The 16,937-nt window shown below is 55.8% G+C and overlaps 2 protein-coding genes across 10 annotated transcripts; one reads left to right on the plus strand and one right to left on the minus strand.

The window, feature by feature from the left end:
* The first annotated feature begins 251 nt into the window (after positions 1-251).
* ZNF692 (zinc finger protein 692) lies at positions 252-8,677 on the plus strand. The gene is given in 13 exon segments (XM_055335287.1): positions 252-348; positions 607-794; positions 1,095-1,126; positions 1,443-1,706; positions 2,194-2,242; positions 2,332-2,457; positions 2,774-2,995; positions 3,083-3,160; positions 3,268-3,346; positions 4,967-5,081; positions 7,544-7,643; positions 7,785-8,051; positions 8,053-8,677. Coding segments are annotated over 12 exon segments (1,722 nt in total). The 5' UTR covers positions 252-348; positions 607-618; the 3' UTR covers positions 8,267-8,677.
* Positions 8,678-9,430: 753 nt separating this feature from the next.
* ZNF672 (zinc finger protein 672) lies at positions 9,431-16,551 on the minus strand. 9 transcript variants are annotated; one of them, XM_055335282.1, is made up of 5 exons: positions 15,823-16,256; positions 15,018-15,402; positions 14,506-14,704; positions 13,255-13,311; positions 9,431-12,475 (listed from the first exon to the last, which is right to left on the minus strand). In XM_055335282.1, exon 5 carries the CDS (start codon positions 10,933-10,935, stop codon positions 9,577-9,579), a length of 1,359 nt encoding a protein of 452 aa, XP_055191257.1. In that variant the 5' UTR covers positions 10,936-12,475; positions 13,255-13,311; positions 14,506-14,704; positions 15,018-15,402; positions 15,823-16,256; the 3' UTR covers positions 9,431-9,576. The 9 variants fall into 9 exon arrangements, with proteins under 9 accessions (XP_055191257.1, XP_055191254.1, XP_055191253.1 ...); XM_055335279.1 differs by having other exon boundaries at positions 9,431-11,056; positions 12,381-12,475; positions 14,506-15,402; XM_055335278.1 differs by having other exon boundaries at positions 9,431-11,193; positions 12,381-12,475; positions 14,506-15,402.
* Positions 16,552-16,937: the final 386 nt, after the last annotated feature.

A 16,937-nucleotide genomic window follows, 5' to 3' on the forward strand; every position in this document is an offset into this window, starting at 1 on the left:
CAGACGCCTAGGGGGCGGCTTCCTCTTAAAGGAGAAACGGCGGCGGAGCGCGCGAGGTGGGCCCTCAACCTCCCGCCAGTCTCCGCGCCTGCGCGGAGGAGGGGGAGGCGCAGGCGCAGTCGGGCCGAGGGCGGGTGGGGGCGCGCAGGTAAGACCCGGCGGGGGAGGACCGCGGCGGGCACTCCGGGGGCCCGGCCTGCGCTTAGTGGGCGTTAAGTGGGGCGGCCCGACGCGGGGTGGGAGCGCCCCCGGCCCCGGCCACATTCACTCCGCCATGAAGAGCGCCCCCCAGACACCCCCCCCGCCCCCCCAGCAGTCCGGGCTGGAGGGGCCTGTGCCGTCTTCAAGGTGAAACTGTCACCTCCCCGTCGCCCGGCCCCCGTTGAAACTTGGCCGGAGCCTGGCGCCTCCCCAGGGCGCGGGGCCGGGCCGCTGGCTCCCCTCCTCCCCCGCACAGCGCTGCTCTACGCGCCCAGTAACGTTAGCCGGGCGGTGCGGCCCCGGCGGCGGCTGCGGGGAGGACCTGGGCTGGCCGATCTCGACCGCCGGGGGCCCTGAGGGCGCCCCGGGTCAGGCCGCCCGTGCGCGTGTCTCCTCCACCCGTAGGTCCTGGTGCCCATGGCTTCCTCCCCGGTGGACGCATCGCGCAGGCGGCAGGAGAGGCGGCGGCAGCTGGACGCGCGCCGCAGCAAGTGCCGCATTCGCCTGGGCGGCCACATGGAGCAGTGGTGCCTCCTCAAGGAGCGGCTGGGCTTCTCCCTGCACTCGCAGCTCGCTAAGTTCCTGTTGGACCGGTTAGGAGCCGGGCCGGGCCGGGCCGGGCCGGGGCTGCGGGGGAGGGCGCCCGGGGTGCGACGCCCAGTCCCCTACGTGGTGGGTGCCGGCCGCCAGCTCGTCACCGCCCGCAGATTTCTCATTTCAGCAGAACAGCCTGTGTGACTTGGGGCCTCTCTGGGTCCTGTCCCCCCGCTGTTGGTTTCCAGCGAATAGGGGCCCTAGGGTCTGGTCCCTTCAAAGTGTGGGAGTGCAGAGAGCTGAGGCCAGCTGGCCCGGATCCCTCCCTAAACCGCCTCTCTTCCCCCTCCCCCTGGCAGGTACACTTCTTCACGCTGTGTGCTCTGTGCAGGTGGGTAGGGAGTAGCTAGAGGTCCGGGGCCAGGAGCCAGGGAGGGCGGAGGGGCAACAGGGAACCCCCTCCGGAGGGGACTGGATCAGAGGGGACCCTGAGCGGGTTGGGGAAAGGTGGGGAGTTGGGGAGCCCAAGGTAGTTTGATGGGAGCAGGCTGTGGAAGAGAGCAAAATGTCTAGGGACCTTGGGGGGTTCTGGCCTCTGAAGGATGATAAACTGAGGTAGGGAACGGCTTTGCCCAGGGAGGGTGTGGTCCCAGCGTGAGAGTAGGAGGCTTGCCAGCTCGCCCTGACTGTTGCCTTCACCACCTCAGGTCCTGAGCCTTTGCCCCCCAAGGGTCTGCAGTATCTGGTGCTCCTGTCGCATGCCCACAGCCGGGAATGCAGCCTGGTGCCTGGGCTCCGGGGCCCCGGGGGCCAAGATGGGGGGCTTGTGTGGGAGTGCTCTGCAGGCCACACCTTCTCCTGGGGCCCGTCTTCAGGCCTCACGTCTCCAGAGGAGCCTAAGCCACCTTCCTGTCCAAATACTGCCAGGAGAAGCTGGTGCCCAGAGGCCAGGAGTGGGCAGGAGCCTGCAGGTAGGCAGGGGCAGGAAGGGCTGTGAAGAAAACGGAGGGAAAAGGGTTCCCGTCTCTGTAGCTTAGAACTCCCTTTGTTAAAAATCATCCTTTCTTAATGGAAAAACAAGGAAATATATCCTCAAATATATTTTTAGGTATAAAAAGCAAAATACAGAATGAGACGTATGTTGTGTTACCATTGGTGGAAAAACCAGGGGAGGAAGAATATATGTACTTACGAATGTATCAAATATGTCTGGAAGGGCATGAGGGAAACCTGGTTCTCTGTGGGAAGAACTAGGTGAAGAGGGGTAGTATTGGTAAGGAGACTTCCAAGCGTACCTTTTTATACTTTTACCTTTTGAACCATGTGATTGTATCATCTCCTGAGTAAAGCACCCCTTCCTGCTGTACCCTCCTCCATCCCAGGAGACCTTAAAAGTACACCTGTCCTCATCCCTCCAGCCCAGAGATCCTTCCCCTTTGACCCTACCTGTACCAACAGGTTTGGCATCTGAGCACAATGAGAGGACTCAGGAGGCCAGGTTGCCCAGGTGAGGTTTGGGGGGAAGGGAAAGGAGAGACTTGGGTGAACAGTGCAGGCGAGGGAGTGGGAGCCTGAGGCTTGCCTTCCTTGGTCCAGCAGGGAAGTAGGACCCGTACTGGAGACCTTCCCAACCCCAGGAGAAGAGGGGGAGGAGGAAGATGAGGATGAAGAGGAAATGCTCAGTGATGCCAGCCCATGGACCTACAGCTCCTCCCCAGATGAGCAAGTTGGGGTTGTGGGAGGATGTTGAAGTGAGCAGGAGGGAGGGAGTAGCTGGCCAGGGACCCCAAAGCTTTGCAGACTTCAGGGAAAGGCTTGTTGGTGGGGAAGGTGGAAAGAACTGGAGGCTTTGAATCAGGAAAATCAGGGTTGGAGTTTGGCTCTAGAGGAGAATGAAAGCTGAAAGCAGATGTGAATAGAGATCTTAGGGTAGGGTAGGGTGGTTCCAAGTTGGGGATCTTTGCAGTTTAGGGGTGGGGGTTGGGTTGAAGGCTAGCTGAGAGCCCAGGGAGATAATGCTCTTCTCTTCTCTTTTCAGCAGTGATCCAGATGCCCCCAGACTACTACCTTCCCCTGTCACCCATGCACTTAAGGAGGGAGAGACACCCCCACCCCCAGAAGCTCCCCTCAATCCTCTTGCTGTACTGTCCTCATCAACATCATCATTGGGTTCTGGAGCTCTTCTGCCTATGGAAGTTGGGGTACAGCCAGAAATCAGAGGGACCCCTCAAGCAGCCCAGCAGACTGAGCCCTTGGCCAGGTAACCTGATGGCTGAGACAGAGGGCAGGGGCATCCTGGGACGTGGCCCTCCCTCGAGGCCCTTTGCTCCCTCTTTGCTGCTCGTAGCCCTGAGAGTCAGGCCCAGTCTGCTCTGACCTTGGCCTGGGAGGAGGACACGGCACAGATTGGCCCCAAGAGAATTAGGTAGGACTGGGGAGTGGGGGGGAGGGAGTCTTTGGGGACGGGACTGAGAGGAGGGGGCTGAGGAGAGCCTGTGGGAATCCTTAAGCTCTCCCATCGTCCTTCCCCAGGAAAGCTGCCAAAAGAGAGCTGCTGCCTTGTGACTTTCCTGGCTGTGGAAGGATCTTCTCCAACCGGCAGTACCTGAATGTGAGGACATGAGGGACACACATTGGGCCCTTTGTGATCTCAGAGGTGTATGAGGACGGCTTAAGGAGATGCTGAGGTGAAGGAGAAGCTGAAGCAAAGAAGCTTGGAGTGTGGGTAGATTTGGAGATAGGAAAAGTGTTAGGGTGGACCACCTACAGTTAATAATCCCTCAACCAGAAACTGGTAGGTAAAAGCAGAAAACCAAGCCTCAAGCACATAGCTGCTGCCCACCACTGCTGGTTGCATGGGTCCTCCAGGCATCAAGGAGAAGGCAGATAACCATGGCATTCCTCAGGCTCTTGAAATGCTAGCAACTGTTCTAAGCACTTGCTGTGGGTCAAGTCTTTTGATCCCTAGGGAGTAGGTAGGTACTGATCCTGTTCCTTCTGCAGAATGGCACACAAAGGCTAAGTAATGGCCCAGGCTCCTCAGTCAGTGTGTGGTAGTGCTGGGGCTCCTGAGTCCACACTCAGCTGCTTGGCGCTGCTGACTGGGGTGGGTGGTTCTAGTGTTGGGGGTTGGTAGGTGCAGCCTAACTGCCAGCGAGATTTGAGGCACATAGAGGGGGGGCCTACAGCCCCCACCCTATCCAGAGCCCTCCCCAACCATGTACTACAGTTGAGGGAGAGCCCAGACCAGAGGGATGGTGACACGAGGATAGATGGGATTTGGGAGAGGGAATGGGCACGTGCCCAGTGGCAGGAAAGCTCTGGGATGAGAAGTTTAGCAAGGCTAGTCAAACACATTGGAGCCTGTTAATAAAGAAGACTGCAGCAGCCTCGAGCAGTGGTTTAACTATAGGAAACTGGGACTATAGAAAAGGGGAAAGCCCATGCAGTTTACTGAGCCAGGATGTAAAGTTAGGTTGGACAGGGAATTATTTCCCAGACATACTCATGGAGTTAAGTACAGACTACCTCTACAAGTGTTCCAGGTTGAAAGCATGCCCATGTGTGTGTTTCCAAAGCAGATTTAGGAAAACATCATAGAAGACATGCCAACAATGAGCTATTGATAAAGTAGGCAATCTGGGCAGTACTGCTGTTCATTGATGTTGTTGTTACTATTATTATTATTATTATTATTACTACTACTACTATTATTTAAGGTAATTTATTCATGAGAGACACAGAGAGAGAGGCAGAGACACAGGAGAGGAAGCAGGTGCCCTGCGGGGTGCTCCATGTGGAACTTGATCCCAGAACCCCAGAATCACGACCTGAGCCGAAGGCAGACACTCAACCATTGAGCCACCCAGGCATCCCTGTACATTGATGTTAAAGAGGATAGCCATACCTTCCCCAAATTGTGTTCTCATCCCAGCAGACAGCAGCTCCATGGTTAGGGAACCAAGACAATCACCAGAATGGCACTTGGTTCAAGGGCTGGGCATTGCTAAGGAAGGTTGTGGCAAAAATGTGAGATAATGCAAGTCCAGGACAGAAGAGGATGAGGGCACAGTTTGGTGTCAGGATGGGATGGGTGCTGGCATTCAGAGGAGGACTGGCCAGGATGATGTGAGCTGGTGGTGCTAGAACTGTTGGTAGAGGGGGGACAGAGAAGCCTGCCTGCTGGACCAGGTCTGGCGGTCTCCCTGAGACCACCTGTTTCCTTTCCCAGCACCACAAGAAGTACCAGCACATCCATCAAAAGTCCTTTTCCTGCCCAGAGCCAGCCTGTGGGAAGTCCTTCAACTTTAAGAAACACCTAAAGGAACATGTTAAACTGCATAGTGGTGAGTGGTGGAAATGCCTCCTCATTTCCCTCCTGTGGGTCCTGTCACCTCCCCTGTGCATCCCTTCACCTCCCCTTTGGGTCCCATTACCTCCCCCCGAGGGGCCCTTCACCTCTCCCAAGGGTCCCTTCATCTCCCCTGTGGGGCACGTCATCTCCTCCTGAGGGGTCCATCACCCCCCCTGAGGAGCCCATCACCTCCCCTGTGGGGCCCATCACTTCCCCTGAGGGTCCCTTCATCTCCCCTGTGGGACCCATCACCTCCTATCTGCAGGTCCCATCATACCCCTCTGTGGAATGACTCTCACACTCGTTCTCTGTGTGTTGAGCACCTGCCTGCTTGAGACTGTTCTAGGTGCTGGGATACAAAAGTGAACGAAGAGGGCAATCCTTAGGATGCCCACTCTAGTGATAACAGGGGAACAAAGAGATCTGAAAGCTCAGAAGGAGAGGAGAACGTGAGGGAGGAGTCTCTCTTGTAGAAAGGGAAGGTGCTTTGAGCAAAGACTGAAGTGAAGGGAGGAATGGAGGCTTGTCCATGTCTGTGGGCAGCACTGGGAAGGCCTTCACCTGGCATCTGCCTGGCATGTTCCAAGAATGGAGAGGAGGCCAGGAAGTTGGAGAGGAAGGAAAAGAGATCAGATAGGTGGTTGGGGCCTCTTCGACTACCATCAGCATGGCTTGACTTCTGGCCGGATGAGCTGGGCAGCTCAGGGACAGAACTGCCTTTACAAGGAGCAGAGTGACTGCCATGTGGACAAATGGGACTGTAGGAATGTGCTGTGATAGCCTTGACGTGCTGGTACAGTTGAGTTGGTGAGAAGTGGCTGGAGGCTGCTGTGAGGACAGAGTGGCCACAGGTGGGTGGGCAGGAGGGCGTCTGGGCTGACTTGAAGGATTCCAGCCTCGGCAACTGGGCAGAGGTGATGTGATTTCCTGAAGGTGAGGGAAAGGCAGGCTTTGGGAAGGTGACATTTTATTTATTCACGTTACAGAAGATGTGAATCTGGAGTTCAGAGATGTTGAGGAAGAAAAAACTGTTCTTCACAAGCATGCAGTGGTATTTGGAGCTGCGGGTGGAATGTACCCACGTGGCATGAGTGTAGGTAGAGAAGCATTCTGCGGCTCCTGGGGTGGGGGGTAGTGCCGGTGCTACAGGACTGAGTACAATGAGGACAGGCCACTGGATGGGGCGGTGGGAAAGCCACCTTGGACTAGACGACAAGGTGGCGGGCGACAAGGGAGGACAGCCAGAATGGAATGAGCTAAAGAAGTAGAGATACAGAGGATGGGCCACTCTCTGGGGTGTTGTGACGACAGGTAGAGAAATGGGAGCTTAGCTGGAAGGCTGTGAGCTTGGGGGTACAAAGATGGGAATGACCCCCCCCCCCCCGAGAAAAGGCTTACTGATGTCTAGGTGGCATGGGGAACCTCTGGTCAGGGAGAAGCAGAGTTGTGCAGCAGAGCAAGGAGCGTTCACATATATGGCACAGAGGTTGACTGATGGATCAGGTTGGGGGAAGATATGGTTATTCTCTCTTGGCTTCTCTCTTCTTGCTGACTTGAAAAATGAGATCACTGCTGAATGAGCTAGCACAGAGAAGACTCCTCTAAGAGTGGGAGAGGGAACCGACCAAGAAAGTGCAGAGGCATATTGTTGGGGATGAAAAGGAGAGGCTGGGGGCTGGGCAAACAGATGGTGGGCTATGTTTCTGCTCCCCTTAGCACACCTGTGCATTCCTAGAGCGGGCCAAGAGTTGTGTTAATCCTGAGTGGGATTTTAACCAAACAGGTCCAATTGTCCAGGGAGAGAGTGGTCAGTGATTTCATAGTGTGAGTGAAGGCAGGCTACAAAGACACCCTGGAAAGGGATCTGGGTGAGGAGGGTGGAGGGGCACAGGGGTGGGTGGTGGGCTGCTGGACTGGCAGCAGGAAGTCACAGGAAGTCCAGTGATGGGACGTGACCTGGGAGCGGTGGCTGAGAAGGATGGGAGCCAGGAACAGAAATGTGGAGTGCTGGACGTGTAGAAAACAAAGCAGTAGCACAAGTAACGGGGGAGGAGAGGGCCTGGAGCCAGAGATTTGTGGAGTGTGCTGGAGAAACGGGGAAGAAGGCTGCAGGTGGACACGTGTGGTGTGACAGTGGGGGATCCAAGTGGTGGTGAGGCAGAGGTCTAAAGGATGCCACAAGAAGCAGGGATATTCCTGTGGAGCCTGCCCTGAGACCTGGGGAGAAAAACCACAGGCCTGTGAGAGCTGCTGGAGAAGCGCAAAGGGCAGGTGCTTAGTGCTGGTAGGGAAAAAGGAGCAGGATGGCAGCTGACAGCCACAGGGCGCTGTCTGGCTGGGAGGATAAGCAGGTTGCTTGGGGGCAGTCGTCCTGTAAGGGTTGGCAGGTGGGCTGGGTTGAGGAAGGGCCGTGGCTTGGGGATGGATGCTGGGGTGACCCCTGTGAACCCGCAGACACCCGGGACTACATCTGTGAGTTCTGTGCCCGGTCTTTCCGCACCAGCAGCAACCTCGTCATCCACCGGCGCATCCACACTGGAGAGAAACCCCTGCAGTGAGTGTGGGGGAGTTTGGGTGGGAAGGTAGGGCTGCCAGGGGTGCCAGCAAGACACTGGGAAGCTAAAGGCAGGAAGAACCCTTGGGGAAGTCAAGATGGGCTGAAGCCCTGTTCTTTCCTCCACTGTCCCTGGCTCAGGTGTGAGATCTGCGGGTTCACCTGCCGCCAGAAGGCCTCCCTGAACTGGCACCGGCGCAAGCATGCAGAGACCGCCGCCACTCTGCGCTTCCCCTGTGAGTTCTGCGGCAAGCGATTCGAGAAGCCGGACAGCGTTGCAGCTCACTGTAGCAAAAGCCATCCAGCCTTGTTACCAGCCCTACAAGAGTCACCTGGCCCACTGGAGCCCTGTCCCAGCATCTCTGCCTCTGTGACCCCGAGGTCTGGTGACGAGTCCAGGCCTTCGGGTTCCTCAGACTCTGACTGTACTCCCTCAGCAGTCAGCATCCCTGGGCTCTGAGGAGCCAGACCCCAGGGACTGGAGAGAAGTGCCAGGGAGTGCAGGGTGGGGGCAGAGAAACCAGCCAGGCTACGTTAGTCTTCCTAAAGGACAGAATAAACCCTTATTTTACATGGACACGTGTGGGCAGAGTATTTTGGCACCTGCAACGCAGGAATCCTGATTCCTTTAGAAGCAGGCTGCTAGAATACGCCTAAGTGCACCATTGGTTGGGCCCTGTTCCTCTCTGCAGGCCCCTACCTCAAGGAGCCAGCTGTCTTTCCCAGTTTGCTTTGGCATTTTGCAGTTCTTTTCTGTGGGGTATCATCATACATACCCATTCTTGCACTCAAGCAGGGCAGGCTGGGACACTAGAGAGGAATGAAGGTATGTGAGCAGGAATGGAGGTATGTGAGCCTAAGCCATATTCGTACACTGCGTTATCCGGGAGAACCAAATGTGTATGCCTGAGGAATCTTGACTTTGCACGCAAAATCAAGGGGGCTGTACGTGCAAGATCACTGAGCTACCTTGAATACCTTAGGATCACTCCTAAGTCTGCCAAGACAGCGGCCTCAGCTTTGATAAAGGAGGATCTTGGCATCTGGAACCCAAACAATCTTTATTTCTCCAGCCATAAGCAAAAAAAAAAAAAAAAAAAATCGCTGGCCAATTCAGATTTTCTGCACTGTTGGCTCCATGTAGCTCAGTTCCCCATGGCTCCAAGTTTGATTTGGAAATCCCACTCTGAAGCTCCACTTGGCAATACTCTGCTCAGTTCAGTTCCCAAAGTTAATGTCCCTAGCTGCAGAATATTGCCCGGAGAGGCACTCTGATCTGGACACCGTGATCATGTCTGACCCATGGGGCAGGTGGGTGCTTTGCTGAGGGCTCCTGTCCACTGTCATGGTAGGTAGGCTTTCTCCCACAGGCCGCATACTTCTGGCATGAGATCTTTCACTGAAATGAGCGATCCCATCATCTGCCTACAAATCCCATCCCTCAGAGCCCAGGGAGAAAGTGGCAGAGAGACTGTCAAGTAGAACCAAGAGGCAAGATGACCACAAGGTGGGTGGGCTGTCGCTGTAGCCACATCTGTGGTCACTACCTGAAGAGGTGGGACGACAAAAGTCCCCAGGAAGAAGAGCGAGAGGAGGCCCAGGCTGGAAAAAGGGGCTGGGACAAGAGAAGATCCAGCACAGGTGGGAAGAGAGGAAAGAAACATCTGAGGGCACAGTGGCGGCAGCCGGCTTCTACGGGCCCTGGCTCTCTTCCGAGGCTCCCTGCAACCACAACTGGGGGGCGGAGGGGGGGAGCTGGCAAGGCAAAGAGCGGGGGGGACTGTGGCAGGGTTACCAGCGGGGGCGTGGGAAGGCCGCGGGCAGCCACGGTGACCTCGCGCGGACCTCCGCCTGCCGGGTGCCCCACTGTCGCTGTGCCAGCGCTTCAGTCCCTGCCCAGCCGCCTCCCAAGACGCTTCTCAGCAGGTGTCCCTCAACTAGGACACCAGAGGCCAGGCTTTTCCTGCTCTGCCTGCCTGGCGAAGAGGACTGCGGCTGCTGCGGTGGCTTGGGTGGCAGCGCCGGCGGCTCGAGCCCGGGCGTGGGCCCGCTGGTGCTGGGACAGCGAACGGCTGTGGCTGAAACACTTGCCACACTCGGCGCACTCGGCCGGCCGCTCGCCCAGGTGGGTCTTGCGGTGCAGTGCCAGCTTGGAGCCCACGCTGAAGGCCTTGCCGCACTCGGGGCACTCGTGGGGCTTGCGGCCGGCGTGGTTGCGCCGGTGCACGTTGAGGTTGGACACGCATGTGAAGCGTCTGCCGCACAGCTCACAGCGGTAGGGCCTCTCGCCCGTGTGCGTGCGCCCGTGCTTGGTGAGGTCGGAGCGGTCGCTGAAGCGGCGGCCGCACTCGGCGCACGGGAAGGGCCTCTCGCCCGTGTGGATGCGCTGGTGCACCGCGAGGTCGGAGCGCTGCCCGAAGCCCTTGCCGCACGTGGGGCACGCGTGCGGCCGCTCTCCCCGGTGGCTGCGCTGGTGGCGCACCAGGGTGGAGCTTTCGCTGAAGCGGCGGCCGCAGTCCCCGCACGCGAACGGCTTCTCCCCCGTGTGCGTCCGCTGGTGGCGCACCAGCGTGGCGCTCTCCTGGAAGCCCTTTCCGCACTCGGGGCACGCGAAGGGCCTCTCCCCCGAGTGCGTGTGCAGGTGCCGCGCCAGTATGGAGCTCTTGCCGAAGCTCTTCCCGCACACACCGCACTGGTGCGTGGCCGGCGCGGGCGGCGGCCCTGCGGACTCGCGGGCGTGGCTCCGTGGCCCCGTGTGGCTGCCGAAGGCCCGTGGGCCCTGCGCGCCGCGGAGGGGCGGGGGGCCGGGCACGGCGGGCAGGGCCCACGGGTGCGCCCGCGCCTGGTGGGAGCGCAGCGCGCTCTGCCGGAAGGCGCGGGCGCACAGGGGACAGCGGCGCGGCCGCTCGGGGGGGTGCCGGCGGCGCCGGTGCAGCAGCAGAGCCGGGTGGTGTGGGAAGCGGCGGCCGCAGGCGCGGCAAGCGCGGGAGCTGCGCCGCCGGTGCGCGCCCTGGTGCAGGTCGAGGCGGCCGCTGTGGCGGAAGCTCTGGCCGCACTCGCCGCAGATGTAGAGTGTCTGGCCCGCGTGGGCGCGCCCGTGGACGCGCAGGTCGGCCGCCGAGGCACAGCGCTCGCCGCAGTCGAGGCAGCGGTAGCCGCCGTCGCCGCCGTGGGCGCGCTCGTGGCGCAGCAACACCGAGCTGTAGCGGAAACTCTTGCCGCACTCACTGCACCCGTAGGGCCTTCCTGCCGCCGCCGCCGCCGCCCCTGATCCCGCGAGCATGGCGAGCATGGCGAGGGCTCGGCCGGGGCGCCCTCGGGATGCAGGCCGGGGCCAGGCTGGCCGGGAAAGGTGCCTCTCCCACTCCGGGGTCCACCTCCTCCGACTGCGTGTTACTCGGTTTTCTGAAAGCCTGCAAAGGGGGTGGCAGAGGGAGGAACGGGAGGCCTGGGAAGCTGGCTGGCAGACACCAGGTTCCTTCTCCTGTGGGCAGGCTCTGCAGCTTTTTCTCGGGTGGGCTGCAGCCAGCTTCACCCTTCACTCAGAGCCCTACAGGGAGAAAGTCGCTGTCAGCCACAGTAACAGCTGCAACAGCTACACCTTGGGGAATGGAGAGGCAAGCCCAGGGTCCCTGTCTCTTGTAACTTCCTCGGCCAGGCCGTCTCCCGGATTGCATTCTCCGAGAGGAGACAAAGCCATAGGACTCCTAGAATATGGGGAGGGGGGCCCTCATGCAAGGAAGGGCAGGAGGGATTCAGAGAGGGAGGGAGGGGATGAGGAATAGCCAGCCTGTTTTGTGTCAGTAGATCGGAGGTCTCGGCCTGGAGATGCACTAGGAAACACCAACGGGGGAGGGGCAATGAGAAGGCCCCTGGGCCTACATGGCAGCAACACCTTCCTCTGTGACTCTGGTTTCCTAAGTCCCCAGTGTGAACCCAGCCAGGGCTGGGCTGGAAGGACAAGGGGGGTACCTGTGCAGAAGCAGCAGTCTGGGCAAAAGTCTCAGAGAGGACTGGGGCCCGGGTAAGGGATGGTTATCTGAGAAACCCCAAAGTACTGCACCTTTGCTTTGGACAGCACCTGATAAATAAGCACCCCACGTCAAAGTTCCCTGGCTTTGCCTTGAGAAAGCAACTCAGGACTCAGAAAAGAGGTAGAAAGGAACATGAATCATCCACAAAGAACAATATTGAAAGTTAATGGCATTATACTAGGAGTGCTTTTCCCATCTTCAGGAAACATGGGGAGAAGAAAGGAGCATTCCTTCCTAATTCTCAGGTCATCCCAGTTGTTTGTAAACATTCTCCAGTCTTTTTTCACTGCCCTAGCTCCAGCAATCGGAGAATCCAGACTAGCAGAGAAGCTCCATTATGGAGACGGACTCTGATCTGCTGCCCTGTTTATCTCTGATGTTATCCCTATATCTTTCTGACAGGTTGGTCCAGGTAGCTGTCTGGGGGCAGGCTCAGCCTTTCTGTACAGAACCTCCCGCAGGCCCCATCACTGACTGTTCTCCTCAGAGGCCCATAGGTTGGTCCCAGCTAAATTCAGTGAAGATTAGGTATAGCTTCTATAATATATATATATAGGCTGTGTCACTCAACAGGTCAGGGAGAGGAAGCAAACAAAATGGTGAGCATTTTCTTATTGCCAGATAGAAACACCCTAAATACTCAGCTCTGCTTAAAACACCCCATAAATGGGATCCATTGAAAAAAGCCTTGAAAGCCACAAACCTCAGCTCTGCAGTTTCTGCTCCCTCCACGATGGGCAGGAGTGGCCACTACAGGATGTTCTCTTCTCATTCCTTTGTAACAGGATATTCTGTACACTGCAGGGATGAAGTAAGAGGGACAACATGAATTTACATTGAGCAAAGGGGACAGAGGCAGGGAGAGATAGAAGAGGGGAGTATTTCCTGGAGGGAAAAGGGTATTGCCTTAAAGGACATTTTCAAATATAAAAAACTAAAGAATATCATGAATCACCCCCTCACCTAAGCATCTACCTACATTTTGTTATTGTTTCATCTGTCACACTCCTCCTCTCCCACTCTCTCTCTCTCTATTTTTTTTTTTTTTTTGGTCTGCAGTGTTTTAAATCCTAGACACCTTATTCACAGATACGATTAAGCAAAAGCTACAAGCAGGGCAACGAGTCCCTCTGCAGACCCAAAAGCAGTCTTTAAAGGGAGCCCATCCTTCCAGAGGGAACTTTCGGCCCAGACACTTGGGCTGTCGATTCTAGGCTGTCAGTTCAAAAGAGTGGTTGCCCTCATGTGAATAAAACCTTCCCTCAGGACTCAAGTGTTTGATCCAAATGCTAAAGAGAGCAATGTGCATACTAGTGAGGGCTCCACATCACTTGGGGGTCTTCAGGGACCATGGAGACCTCTCAGGCCAAGTTTCTGGGAACCCACCCTCTGTCTCCCAGGGCACATGCCCAAGGAAGGTAAGACAAATACACAAACAGAAACATGCCTACAAAAATGGCATTTACACAAAGATACAATTTCCCCCCATTACAAATGTTAGGGAAGACAGACCCTGATCTAGGGGCAGATTTGGTAACTGAGTGCCAGAGTACAGCCCTTAGGTCTCTCTTGTGTACCTCACTCCATGATGTAGTTTGCCCTGGAAGCAAAAGGGTCTGTGAATGGGAGGAAATCTGAAAGAAAAAAGAAATATATATATATATATATATATATATATATATATATATATATATATATTATGGTACAAAAAAATTCTAGACTATCCTAGACACTTTCCCAACTGAGAGTCTTCAAGTTGTTATATATTCATTTTAAGTAAAAAAGTAAGTGCAGAAGGAAACAAGAATAAGTACCAGGGCTTGGAAAGAGGGAAGAAGGTAATTATGAGTGAGTTGGCAAAAAGTCCTAATAGTTCAATACTTTAAAATATTTTAGAAAAAATAAAATATTTTAGTACTTTTCAAGCATTTAATACTTACAAATATTTGCAAATATTATATGTGTAATTAATAAACAGGTACTAAGATAAGCTAATGAAAAAATTAACATTCACAATTGATTAAAAATAAACTTCTGAATTTTATATATCACTTTATTTTTTTTGTTTATTTCTTAATAGATGTTGCAGGTATTTCATGCCATATCTAACATATTACAGATTAGAGATGTATGATAATTCATCCGGATTTAGTACATTAACTAACAATCTACTATGAGAACATCTTAGTTCTTTTCCTTCTGAGTTGTATCCTTCGGTTAGTACAAAGATTTTCTTCTCTGATTATCTGTTCTGCTGGGCCAATATTTCTGGGGCAGGATGAAGAGACAAGCGATCCTCCTTCTTGAAGCCAGAGCTGGGTAAAACTGGTACAGGAGTGGGGCTGAGGGCTGTCCCAGCTGTACTGTCCACTACAGAAGCCATGAGCCATATGTGACTGAGCGCTTGAAATGTGGCTGGTCCAAATTGAGATGTGCTGTAAGGATTACATACATTCCTGATTCCAAAGATTTAGTATTAATAAAGAATGCAAACTACCTCGTGAATATTGTTTAATGTTGTATGTTGAAATGATAATATTTTGGATATATTGGGTTAAATGAAATGTATTAGTAAAATTAACTGCCTACTTTGGGACTGTTCCATGTCTAGTTCCACTTGTAAAGCCCCTTTCTCTCTTTATCTAGGGCTCTGCTACAGTCACCCCTCCTCACAGAAGCTCTGCTGAGCAACTCCATAACCCACAGCCCCATCCCCTTACTTTGCCTTTATTCTGAATAATCAATGAAAGTAACAAGAAAGTGATTCTCATACATTCTAGGAAGGTTTCAGCCCCTTTTCTAGGTAGGGAGGATGGAATCTAGAGTACCAGAATGGCTACTCCTTGCTTTCTTTTCTTCCATAACAGAAACAAGGTCCAGTACTTCAAAAGAAGTTGCCCCTTTCAGCTTCAGATTCAGTCTGACAAGTTTTCGGAAGTGCTGCTTCCCATCCCAAGTGCCCAAGCCTGATCATGATCCAAATACACTCTTCTGGAAGTTTTGCCTTCACAGAGCTTTTCCTGTGCACTGGAAAGTGTGAAGAAGATAGGGATGTCGGCAGGGATAGAACATATATAGTAGGATAGTCTATTCCCTAGGTTCCTTTGACACTTGCCCAAAACTGCAACCCACAGAGGGCAAAGCATCGCAGGACTGGGATGTGGGAAGGCGTTTTACACCTTTTCTGGGCCTAGCAAGAAGTTGGGCACATGGATGGCACTCAGTGCTTTTAAAAAATACGTTAATTTGGAAATAATTCTTTCAAAAGTTAGGTTACAGGAGGAGGAGGCCTCTCTCCAGTCATCGTATCCTCCCTAGCCCTATCTGATACTGCACATACCGCAAGTAGTCTGCTTTGGTTTACTGAAATGGAACTGCCAACATCCACGAAAGAACCACAGAGGCAGTTCCTCCTTACTAGCTGTGTGACCTTGGACAGGGGACTTCAGGTGCCTGGGAAAACTCAGTAAAGGAAGCTATCCTAAAAAAAATAAAAATAAAAAAAAAATAAAAAAATAAAAAAAAGGAAGCTATCCTAACGTTTCATATGGAAATAAGGTTTAGGAGCGCCTGGGCGCCTCAGTCGTTAAGCCTCTGCTTTCTGCTCAGGTCATGATCCCAGGGTCCTGGGATGGAGCCCCGCATCCGGCTCCCTGTTCAGCGGGGAGGCTGCACCTCCCCTGCTTGTGCGCTATCGCCCCAGCGCTGTCTGTGTCAAATAAAATCTGAAAGAAAGAAAAGAAAAGAAAAGAAAAGAAAAGAAAAGAAAAGAAAAGAAAAGAAAGAAAGAAAGAAGAAAGGAAGGAAGGAAGGAAAAGAAAAGAAGGTTAAAATAGCAGTTTTTAGGTTTTGCCCTGCTCAAGACAGTTCCTCTGAGGAGGGACCCTGAATAGGGGGTTCTGACTCCTACCCCCTCCACCCCCCCCCAAGGATTCTAAACGTTCTGCAAGAGTTTTGAAGTCCTTCCCCGACCCCCAAGGAACCCTTCTCCGCACGGTTGGAGAGCGTGGGCATTCCGTAGCCGCAGGCCACACTCCGGGAGCTGTCGGAGCCAGCGTGGAAGCTGATTACTCAGTTTCAGGCTAGTCGGTGGGGACTTAACCCGCAACTGCACAAAGCGGTTCACCGAAGGAGGAACGCCGCACCTGGGTAGGTCGCGGCGCAGCCAATCCCGGGCGCCTCAGTCTACTTTCGTCACGAGTTGCTAGGCAGGTTCTCCTTGGGCGAAACTTGCAGCCCGGGGTCCTGCCGCAGCTCCTCGGCCCTGGCGCCGGCCTACCCTGGGGTCTGGACAGGGCAGCAAAAACGTAGCGAGGAGCGGGGGCGCCGACGGAGCCAGGTGCTGACACTGCCCTCCGGATCCGCCTCGGCCTGGCCAGGTCCGCGTCGCGGGGCCGCCGGCCCCGAAGGTCACCGGGAGAGGCCGGCAAGGCCCGGCGGCCGCGGCCGCAGCAGACCAATCGCGCGTGCCGCACAGCCGCCGTCACTCGTTGCCGGGGCCGCGCTCCCGACAGCGGCAGACGCCAGCCGCCGGTAGCGAGGGGAGACGACGACAGGTGGGGGTCTCCGCCCCGCGCCAACCCTGCCCCCCCAGCCCCTTGGTCCCCTCACCGGTCGCCGACTGGCTCCTTGTACACCGCGCAGCCCCCACTCAGCCGGTTCGCCGCCCCCGCCTCCCGGATCGCGGGACTGGGGCGTCGGAGGAAGGGGCAGGCGGAGCGCGCGGCCGCCGAGTGGGGCAGCTGGGAGGCGCCTCGGGATAGGGAGTCACGCTCCAGTCCCGCGTCCCCGGCTGACCAGTCGTCGGCCTCCTGCGGGCGGCGTCACCGGTTGCTGGGACGTCTATCTGGAAGGCCTCAGAGCCGCCAGCCCCGGGCGGAATCCCAGCGAGGGGACGGGCTAGCCCTGGGAGCCAAGCTCCGCCTCCCTCCCCGACAAGGCTCCGCCTTCTTCCCACGCTTAGCCAATCTCTGCCTTCCCTTCCGTCCGCCCGCCCCCCGGGCTGCTCCCGTCCAATCAGAGGAAGGGGCGCGCAGTGTGGGTCGGCAGGCGAGGAGTGCGGGTGTCCCGGCTGCTCTTGCAGCTGCTCGCCCCCCGGGTCCTCGCTCCTGCTGCCCCCCTCCACCCTGGGTATCGGGTTCCCGGCGTGGAGTAGCCGCGGGGTCCGCCCGACCAAATCGTCCCAGTGTAAGTTAGTGACTTTTCGTACCTCGAGGCCACACTCGGCACCCATTATCGCGCTTAATGCTCGCCACAGCCC

This window comes from Nyctereutes procyonoides, unplaced genomic scaffold (genome assembly GCF_905146905.1).
Source record: "Nyctereutes procyonoides isolate TBG_1078 unplaced genomic scaffold, NYPRO_anot_genome, whole genome shotgun sequence".
NCBI lineage: Eukaryota > Metazoa > Chordata > Mammalia > Carnivora > Canidae > Nyctereutes > Nyctereutes procyonoides.